The sequence below is a fragment of the Cyanistes caeruleus genome, chromosome 1, assembly GCF_971803275.1.
Source record: "Cyanistes caeruleus chromosome 1, bCyaCae1.hap1.1, whole genome shotgun sequence".
NCBI classification, from domain to species: Eukaryota; Metazoa; Chordata; class Aves; order Passeriformes; family Paridae; genus Cyanistes; species Cyanistes caeruleus.
The window spans coordinates 68,993,711-69,004,360 of record NC_141701.1 but is presented as its reverse complement, the minus strand read 5'-3'; the positions used below and the strand labels follow the sequence as shown (position 1 = coordinate 69,004,360).

General features: G+C 40.4%; 1 protein-coding gene across 1 annotated transcript; it reads left to right on the top strand.

Annotated features, from left to right (window-relative positions):
• The first annotated feature begins 2,179 nt into the window (after positions 1–2,179).
• On the top strand, positions 2,180–9,452 carry LOC147655570 (uncharacterized). The gene is made up of 2 exons (XM_086897338.1): positions 2,180–2,332; positions 3,626–9,452. The coding sequence occupies exons 1-2, from the start codon at positions 2,289–2,291 to the stop codon at positions 4,689–4,691; spliced, it is 1,110 nt and encodes a 369-aa protein (XP_086753464.1). The 5' UTR covers positions 2,180–2,288; the 3' UTR covers positions 4,692–9,452.
• The last annotated feature ends 1,198 nt before the right edge of the window (positions 9,453–10,650 follow it).

The window sequence follows — 10,650 nt, the reverse complement described above, 5'->3', positions numbered from 1 at the left end:
CTTCTGTTAATAATGTGGCAGTACCAGCACTCAAGTTACAAGGATGCAAACAAAATAAGGACTGTTAGCCTTTGTTGCTGTGTCTTTGGGAGCACTCCCCAGCCTGGGTCCCCACAGACCCTGGGGAAGTGCCCTGCAACTGCTCCCCAGCCACTGCCAGCAGAAAAACAGCAAAGCAATCCCTACAGAGAGGGACAAATCTGCCCTACTCACTGCAAAAAAGGAAAGAATTGAATAGAGTTACATATTCCTTCCTCAGTGGCCCACTCTAATGTCATTGTCAAAGCCAGCAGGATACACTTCATATTTTTAGAATTGAGTAAAAACATGCAAAGTCTGACAAAAGTAAGTTACAACCTGGAAAGGTGGATTCTTTTGTGGCTGTTGAGGTCCTTGCAATATTTTTTTTATGTTGTTAAGACCATCTTTCTTCTGTTTTTTATTCTCCTATCCTCACCATTTGCTTTTAGTAGGTTTCTAATCACCCTGTGCAATTGGTTCTTTACCTTGTTAGACACTTTGACAAAGTCTAGCATGTTGCCAGTCCCGTTTCTATCTTCCTCTGTATTTTGACTGATACAGCAGGACAAATGAGTGAGTGATTTTCTGTGGTCAAATTGACCTGGTCTGGTGTATGTTAATATTGGCTTAGCCTACAGGTTGTAATTTCTTCTATTACAGAGTTCCTTGTTGGTAGTTATGTGCTTTAGTTATTTTGAAGCCCGCATTACGGTTCAAATCTGAACCTGTATATGCTCTTAGCTGTCATAACATAAAATTTATTTTGATCAAATATAAGGTCCAGTAGACAGCTAAGAGTGCAACAAGATTTTTCCCATTGTAATGTTTCAGTATTCATCAGTATCCTGTGATTCAAATTCCTTCTGAGACAGGGACTGCACCTCTACCTGCAGGTAACTTGTTATCAGTGTGCTGTACAGTCAGGGATGAGTGTGTAGGGAAGATGGTTTTCTTAAATTTCCTCTCATGTCCTTTAAGTTTCCAGCCTTTGTGGTGTTTTGAAATGAAATTTCAGTCTTTCAGTTTAAAATGGAATACTGAATATTTTTCATCCCTCTCCACCAAAAAATAGGGAAAACTGGTGAGAATCTCAGCTTGGGGGTGGAACTTAAGGTGTCCTTCGTGTCATGGAGAGAATCCAAAAAAAGTAATAGGTACTTGTTTTTGTTTTGAGTGTGTAGCTAATGAAATGATTTGGAAGAGGACAAGCCAAAAGAATGGAGCTGTAGGGCTGTACTTTATGTTATAAATACGGTGAATTGCAAGCTTACTGTACAACTATGTTAATTATAAGACATGAGAAAGTAATATATTAAAAGTAAATAGTTGGTGAGGACTATACTATTGGGAGAGCTTTCAGAGTCACTGGGAATCAACCAAATATCTCAGACAACCTCAGGTAGTGGACACTGCTGTGGAATTAGAGGATCTTGTACCAGAAGGGCTATTTGGATAGGGTGAGGAAAGGCTTGCAACTACTGCTAACAGAATAAAAATAAATAAATAAATGGTGAAGGGGGGTTGTTACCTGAATATGCTACCTCAGCATTCTTGAATAAGGAAAACTTTTCAAAGGGAATCAAAAAAGAATTTTTCTCTCTGATATAGGAAATGTTTGAGAGCTGCTGAAGACTAATGAGACCAGTTCTGAAATAAAATGTCAAAATGAAACATTATTTTTGAGATTTATTTTTCTCCCTCATGTTTTCCTAGAAATGTAATTTTGGTGAGTGCAATATTGCTCAGGTCTTCCTTCTCTTATGCCTTCATAACTTCTCTGTTTGCAAGCTTGACACTCCCGGTGGGCCTGTAGACAGCTGTACTTTAAAGTGCAAGCAGCATCAGTGGAAACTGTCAATGGGATTACTGTATTTATTTGCAAATACTATATTGAGTGTTCAGTCTGGATCGCATTAACCTAAAATGATTCCTTGAGGTAACATAGGGGCTCTCAGGTGTCAGAACCATTGCATGAATAAGAGATGCAGGAGAAGAGGTCTGAGATAAGGGAGACCCCACAAAACAGCAGAAGACTCTGGTGCTGGCCCTGTGACTCGGAGAACAAAATTGCTAATTATCCATGCAAATTTGAAATGTCTGAGCAGTCTGACTGTTTTGGCATTCGTGCCCCATCCCTACCTTGTATACCTAATTCTAGGCGGTGTGGCACTGTGCTGGAGGGTCTTGGAGAAGGGTCTTCTTCCCTGGTGACTTTTGAAAGACATGCGATAAAGCACGTTTAAACCCATTGCAGAAAATTGTAAGTGATGGCTGAAACCAAGTTTCAACACATCAAATGCCCAGAAAGAAAGTGAGTACTGTTGAATTGTAGTGCTTATAGGTGTTGCAGCAATGATTTTATTTCTAAAAGGAAAGATTGTGAATGTTGGCTCATCTGTCTGCTTTCTTAGTCACTGGTTTGTCTGTTTATTAGCAAGACACAGTTTTTTCAGTTGCATCAGGATTAAGATGGAGGGGGGAGGAGTTAGTTGTCTTGGTTTTTTTGTGCAGCCAGTTTTGAGGCGGTTTTTGTCCATTTTTTTCCCCTTGGGTTTCCAGAGGGTTGTGTGTTGTGGTGGTTGTTGACTGTTGTTGTTGATTTGTTGTTGTTATTGTTTGCCTTATAATGATAAACTGAAGAATTTTAAATGACCTTAAGCTGATTTTTGGGTGCATTAATCCCAAAATGATCCAATAAGGCATTAAGAAGTGATGGTTTCAGAAGGTCATGGGTAAAAATTAAAGGGAAGGCCAACAGGGCTGACATCCTGGGAGTCTGGCTGGGAGTCTGTTATTGACCACCCAGCCAGGAAGAAGAGGTGGACAACTTATTCTATAAGCAGCTAGAGAATGTTTCAGGATCATCAGCCCCTGTTCTTGTAGGTGGCTTCAATTTACCAGACATCTGCTGTGAACTTAATACTGAAGCAATAAAATCACAGACAAAGGACTCTCTATATAAAGTTAGGGAGGGTATGTTTATTATGGCTGGGTGACACACCAGAGTCATCTCCCAAAGACGTGTGTGCCCCCCACTGCCCCTCATTTCCTATTTATTCCCCAAAGTATTGCATATGCATAGGATTACACAATGTGCCTGATTTATTTCCTAACTCCACCCTCTCTCGTCTCATATGGTAATGAGCTCCACTCCCCTCTGGGCATGCTCTGTTCCTCTTTTGAAATTGGTCTGGGGTATTTTTAATGAAATCTTTCTTTTCCTTGGGCTCAAATTTTTCAATTGTGTCCTGTTGGCAGCTCTCCCGCTTCTCTTGGACACAGTCCAGATCCCTTGCTTGCAGGTGTAGACATGGTTCCTTTCTCTCCTACAATAGTCCATCCTTTTCTCCTTCTACAAATACAACTTAAGGCAAGCAGAATGATATATATATGTATCCCTGGACCACTCATTTCATTTTGGCAATTGTTGGCTACACTGTATTCCCTTTGCAGGCAGGACCTGCATAGGCCTGCTCCTAACCAAACACATCGAGTCCTGCACTGCCTCTATCCCAAATTCTTTTTCATCTCCTCCACTCCAAATTTTCTCATAAGCTGCTCCTATTTTAGTTAAAATCTTAATTCTATAATTTTCTTAACTCAGTACAGCAGAAAAGAGGCAGTCCAGGAAGCTTTTGGAGTGCATGGAGGACAACTTTTTGTCACAGCTGGTGAGTGAGCCCACCAGGGGAGCAACTATGATAGATCTATTGTTTGCAAATATAGATGGGCTGGTGGGAGATGTGGTGGCTGGAGGCTGCTTGGGGCATAGTGATCATGAAATGATAGAATTCTTGATATTTGGTGAAATCAGGAGGAACATCAATAAAACTTCTACATTGGACTTTCAGAGGGCAGGCTTTGGCCTATTTAGGAGACTTATTCAGAGAGTGCCTTGGGAAGCAGCCCTTAAAAATAAAGGAGTTCAGGAAAGGTGGATGTGGTTGAGGGCACAGGAACAGACTCTCCCTGTGTGCAGAAAGATGAGTCAACGAGGCAAACATCCAGACGGGATGGGCAACAAGGTTTTGAAGAAACCTAAAAAGAAGATATATCATTGGATGGTGGGTCAGTTCTCTCAAGAACTATTTAGGGGAGCTGCTAGGGCATGTAGGAAAAAAATTAGGGAGGCCAAAGCTAAGTTTGAATTTAAACTGGCAACTTCTGTAAAGGATAATAAAAAATGTTTTTACAAATATATTAATGGCAAAAGGAAGGGTAAGACCAACCTTTGTTCCTTATTGGACAAGGGAGGGAACTTAGTAACTGCAGATGAGGAGAAGGCAGAAGCGTTTAATACCTTCTTTGCCTCAGTCTTCAGTGGGAAGACAGCTTGTCCTCAGGACAACTGTCCTCCTGGGCTGGTTGATGGTGTCAAGGAGCAGAATGGTCCCCCTGTTATCCAGGAGGAGGCAGTCAGAGAACTGCTGAGCTGCTTGGATATTTATAAATCTATGGGAACAGATGGGATCCACCCTAGGGTGATGAGAGGGCTGGCAGATGAGCTTGTGAAGCCGCTCTCCATCATTTACCAGCAGTCCTGGCTCACTGGTGAGGTTCCAGATGACCAGAAGCTGGTCAATGTGACACCCAATGTGACAAAAAGATTGAGAAGGAGGATCCTGGTGATTATAGGCCAGTCGGCCTGCCCTCAGTACCTGGTAAGGTAATGGTGCAGTTTATACTGGGTGTCATCATGCAGTATTTACAGGATGGCCAGGGTATCAGACCCAGCCAGCATGGGTTTAGGAGGGTAGGTTGTGTTTGGCCAACCTGATCTCCTTTTATGACCAGGTGACCCGCTGGAGGATGCAGGGAAGGCTGTGGATGTTTTCTATTTGGACTTCAGCAAGGCCTTTGACACTGTCTCCCACACCATACTCCTGGAAAAGCTGGCAGCCCTCAGTTTGGACAGGAGCACTCTTTGCTGGGTTAAGAACTGGCTGGGTGGCTGGGCCCAGAGAGTGGTGGTGAATGGTGCTGCATCCAGCTGGGGGCCAGTTACCAGTGGTGTCCCTCAGGGGTCTGTGCTGGGGCCAGTTCTGTTTAATGTTTTTATTGACTACATGGGTGAGGGTGTTGAGTTCTTGCATTGCATAGAGATGTTGAGAAACCTTTTTCCATATAGGCATGTTTTGTCATCTAGTTTTATGATGAACTTATATATTTTGTGCCAGAGGGAGGAGAGTTTAGCTGATCAAAACATGTCATTAATACTTTCTAAAAACATAGAACTTTATTAAAGTAAGAGCGATCACTGTGCATTAATCTCTGGAAATTTGAGTCTGCCATAGACTAACATGTTCCTTATATTCCAAGGAATCCAGCCTTTGTTGTCCCAACCTTTTTACTGCAGAAAAAATGTGAGGTTACCAGGATGATCTAACTCTTAATGCTTCAAATCAACTTAGAAAAATTTGGTTTGTCTTTTTTTTAATCTCTTTGCTATATGACCATTCCCACCTGAATGGGTTAGGAGCAAAATGCACTGGAAAGCAATAGAACTAATAAGGCAACCATGCTTTTGAAGGAAGGAAAAACTAGAGTTTTTTATATCTCAGTAGCACCAACTTGCCAAATAAATTTTAGTAATCCTTTCCTGTATTCCTTCTCCTGCTTCCAACTCATTTTCTCTAAGTATGGTGCATCTGTGACTGTAAGGTAGATGTAAACTTTTGGATGGTTTCTGAGGATTAAATTCAGGTTGATCTGCCATTACATTATCTGTATGGCTAGATACACTAGCTCACTAGACTTCTGTCAGCCTGGTCTATGCTGATTGTAGACTGTACTGGTTGTACACTGTACAACCTACAAATTTGTAGACAAATTGTAGACAAGATTGGGGTCTACAAAGATGACTGATGCAGCTGAGCACACAGGTAGGCGACAGGATCAGAAGTGGTAACACAGCAGCAATGATATTTCCTCCTGCTCTGGAGCTGGGTAAAGCTGTGCTCACATCTGCAGAGAGGTTGTGTGCACAGATTTGTGCAGTGGGAGCATTGGCAGTACCTTCTTTCTAGAGCTTTTTAACAGCTGGAGCCAGAACTAGCCATATATTAAATGATCCAGTTAGCCATGAAGGAAGAATTACTTGATTTCCTTTTCTTTCTGCTCTTTCCTCTTTTAATTTGTCCTGACTTCACCTAACCCCCATTTTAATATAGATCCCTATGTGCCTGAATTTCTGTTTTCCCTTTGCCTTTGAGTTATATCACCAAGCTGCTGCTTCCACACTCCCTGAGTTCCTGCAGCAGGGATCATTGATTGTTCAGTGCAGGATATATCTTTACTTTCCTCTTTTGTACTTAGGGCGTAGGATGGAGAAAAGGTGTTAGAAGCAAAGTGTCATCAGACAGTAGAGAGATCAATTCTTTCATTTGTTGCAAATATGTTGGTCTATTCTCCCAAGTAATGAGTGCTAGAACACTAGAAAACAAGTAGAACAAGTTGTGCCAGGGGAAGTTTAGTTTGGGTATTAGGAAGAATTTCTTCAATTAAGGACTTGTCAAGTATTGGACTACTCAGGAAAATGGTTGGGTCACCATCCCTGAAGGTATTTTAAAGCCATATATATGGCACCTATGGACATGGTTTAGTGCTGGGTTGATGGTTGGAATTGAGAGTCTTAAGGATCATTTTCAACCTACATGGCTTTATGATTCTGTGATTCTAAATCCCTGTGTTCAGTATCACTGCAGATATGGTTTGAATACAGTGGACAAGGGAAGCTGCAGCTCTCAAAGACATGTAGTATAACACAAAGAAATTTTTGAATAATACAGCTATGAACACTTGCTAAAATCTTTGAAGATTGAAGTCTGAGATATAAAACTTACTCAAACTGGAAAAATGTTTTCCACAAGATGAGGAAACATGGAGATTTCTACCATGGAGTCAAACTCTTGTTATATTACATCCCTGTTGACAACATTTGGACTATTTTTCCTTTGCAATTCAATTTACAAATCTCATATTTGAGAGTTTGATTGAAATGTCTAAATGGCTGCTGCATTTGCCTGAGCCATAAGTGACTGAAGATGAAGCCTTAAAAAGCACACTATTGAGCCTTACTTGGGTAGCAGCACATTACTGACTATGTTTTTCCCAAGTCTTGCACTCTGTCCTGTCATTGCAATTAAAGTAGTTACTTGCTTTGAAACAAGCACAAGTTAATCTAGTTCAAATAACTTTCTATAAGCTTTAACAAATTAATACTTTCTTTTTATAACTATTAATCAAGATGTACTTACAGACATCTCTATCCAACATAAAATAATAAAGATTTTTATACTTATTTGTCTCTGAAAACTGTGTTACCATTAGCCATTTTTGTTATAAATGCCATGCATTGGAAGAAGTTGTAACAAGTAGCTTTATTTTACAAATAATAGCATAAATATGACCTTATTTATCATAGTTAATAAACATTATGAAATGCAAAAATTATGCAGATGTCCACATATCATCAGAGAATTTAGCTCATTTGTATATTTAATCAGACTTAAGGCATCAGTTACTTTTTCTGTAAACAATACTTTTTTTAATGCTTGTTCAGTCAGCACAGTTTTGACATGCTGAAAAAGATATCCCCACTCTCCTTATAGCTATTCATTTATTCAGAGTAAAAGTAAGCCATTACACAGAAAAAATAATTTTCCTACATCCATTTTCCAAAGAAACAGGGACTTCATTTGTGCACTTGCTAGTTTTACTAGTCTCTTCAGTCCTGTTTTAAACTTAGAGAATGCTATAATTTGTTCTATCTTCATATGATATATCGTGGTCAGTAAAAACTAATAAAATTTATGGGCCTCATGAGAGTTACCTGTGCTTGACACATTTGATAGTTGATAATGGTCAGTTTAATAAGTGAAGATAAGTGGAGAGAGGAAAAAAGAAGTGATACAAGGACCATCATTCATCTCCTCCCATAAGCAGACTGATGCCTAGCCATGTCTACGAGTAATGGCTATTCTGGAAGACAAAAGTTTTTTATTGTAAGTCAGTGTTACATGGTGTGGAATATTCCTTTGGTCATTTGAGTTCTGTTGTCCACTGGCTGGGCATGTGAAGGGTAGCAGAGTGAGAAAAAGAAAAGGCTCTGACACTGAAAATACTGTTCAGCACTAGCCAAAACACTGGTATGTAATTGACACCATGTTAGTCATAAATCTGAAATATGGAGCAACTGCGAAGAAATTCAGATCCATCCCAGCCAGATCTGATATGAGTGTATTAAAGAACAAGTTATTTTTAAAATTTAAATACATCTTTGTTCATCTTGTTCGTTTTGCTTTGATTAGCTACTTGGAATGCCTTGTTAAGGTTTCCACCATCCCTTCAGCTCCAGTGAAGGGAAAAAGATTGCAGTACAAGTTTCTTTTCCACAGCAGTAGATAGATGTTTCACATGTTCTGATTATTTCTCTTATAGCTACATGACCATCTCTTGGTCTCTGTCCAAATGTTATGTAACAGCTCTTCAATGCTTTGACTTCTAGAATCAAGAGGTTCATGATAACCATCTAATTTTACCACAGTTAGTGCCAAGACAACCCCATAGCTTAAAGGGGAGGAATCTTAAAGTTAGGAACCTGTTCTGTGAATGAGCAGTACTCAGTTGTCAATAATGATGAGGAAATAAGGGGGAAATATAATTTTATCTTAATCCTGTGCAATTAATGTAATTCTGCATGGGCTTGCTTCACCTTCTTCTGTGTCTGGATTTTATTATTTTTTTTTAAATTTTCAATCCTGTAAAGAAAATGAAGTTACATTAGAAAACATAGTCTTTTATAGCACTGGACTTCAAATAATATCTGTTAATTAAACTTCAGCTAAGCTAATAAAAATTTCTGCACCCATGTAAGAGCACAATATTCCATTGTGCAGACAATGAAACAACCAGCCTTGCAAGAATTTTTCTCTTATCTCAGTATTGCTGGACATGCAAAATGTTGAGTTCTCAGTTTCTTTCTTCTCACTTTGAGGATGTTTGTGAATTCTGTAAATAACAGATGAATAACCTGTAGGGCAAACTGTAGTTCAGGCTTTATTGAATGTGTTTAAAGCACCTAGTGCTGAGGAAATAATTAGTACATTGTAGGACAAGGTGGTGCTTCAACCAATTGCATAAGTTTTTGTAGCAATGTAGTACCAGTAATATGCTTTCTTCCCCTTTTTAATTTTCAGAATACCCTAGACTGTGGAAGAAAATTACTAAAATGCTGCTTGTACTTTATCTGTGTTCCAGGGGGGTTGGTTTGACAGTTTTCCCACCAAGAAACAGCTCCTATGGGACTATGTTGCCACCCATGTGTGTCATGAACTGATGATTAAAGGTTATTAGAAATTACCCTGCCCGAATTAAGGTGCCAATGAGACCATATGCCAGTGACGATAGTATGGGTTTTATTTCATAGCAAATATGAGAGAGAGAGACAAAGAAAGAAAAAAATAGGAAATAGGTGGAGGGGACAGAAAGAGAGTACCAGGGACAGAATAAGGAAAATATTACTACTCTCAATGGTGGATCCCAGTGATGCTGCATTGATCCTCTCCAGCTGGTCTTTTTGGTGGTGAAGGTCCCCCCAAAAAGCATAGAATCTGATGGGTTACTATATGCTCAGGTCAGGTAGGAAAACCCAGGCATCTCCCTGGGTGGAGGAAACTTGTTACTGTCTCTTGCAACAGATTGGGTTTGTTCCATCACGTGCAGTCCTGTGGTGCAAGGCTTCAGGAATGACGCTGGGGAGTGCCTTGGGAGGTCTTTGATAAATTATGACATGCCCTCAGGTGCCCCTCACATGAATGTCCTGTGGATGTGGCCTTCCCAGGGTTGGGGCTTTCACAGCAGGGCCATTTGTGTAAGGAAGGATGGATGTTTTCTGCCTCTGACAAGAGGTTGCACCCAAAACCTCCTCCTCCACCCCCTACCTCCTTTTGGGGGCAGTAAACCTGGTTTCCGTGGGCTGTGGTCTCCCCCACCCCAAACTCAGGCAGGAAAGAATCTCTGGTATCTTTGGCTTTCTTGTGGATGCATTCCTCTCCTTCAGCCTTGTTTGTTTCTTCCTAGACCTGAGGCGATGAAACAATGGGTTTGCTCTTTATCTTAACTAGGCGTGTTCATTCCCAGTCCAAAGTTCTTCTGTAGTTGTAGCTTCTTTATATAATTTTTCCTATAATAGGCAAAACTTCATAATAATGTTTGTAGCATAAACCATTCCAGTCCCTGACAGGCTGCAGGGTGTGCCCTGCTTTATGCCAGCATGGGCCAGCAGCAGTAAGCACATGTGTGGAATTAGATTGCAGAGGGTGTTCCCTGGGACTCAGTATTAGGGCTATTCCTGTTTAACATCTCTATTGATGACCTGGGTGAGGGGATCAAGGTCACCCTCAGTGAGTTTGCAGATTACATTAAGCTGGGTGGGAGCGTTAATCTGCTGAAGGGCAAGAAGGCTCTGCAGAAGGATCTGGACAGCCTAGATCAATGGGTTGAGGACAGTTGTGTTATGTGAAGCCACAGCTAGCTGCTCTTAGTTATATGTAAGTGTACGGCTGTGATAGAAATTTGTAGACCTGTTTAAAGATAACTAAATTCTCATCCAAATATTTATGAACTCTT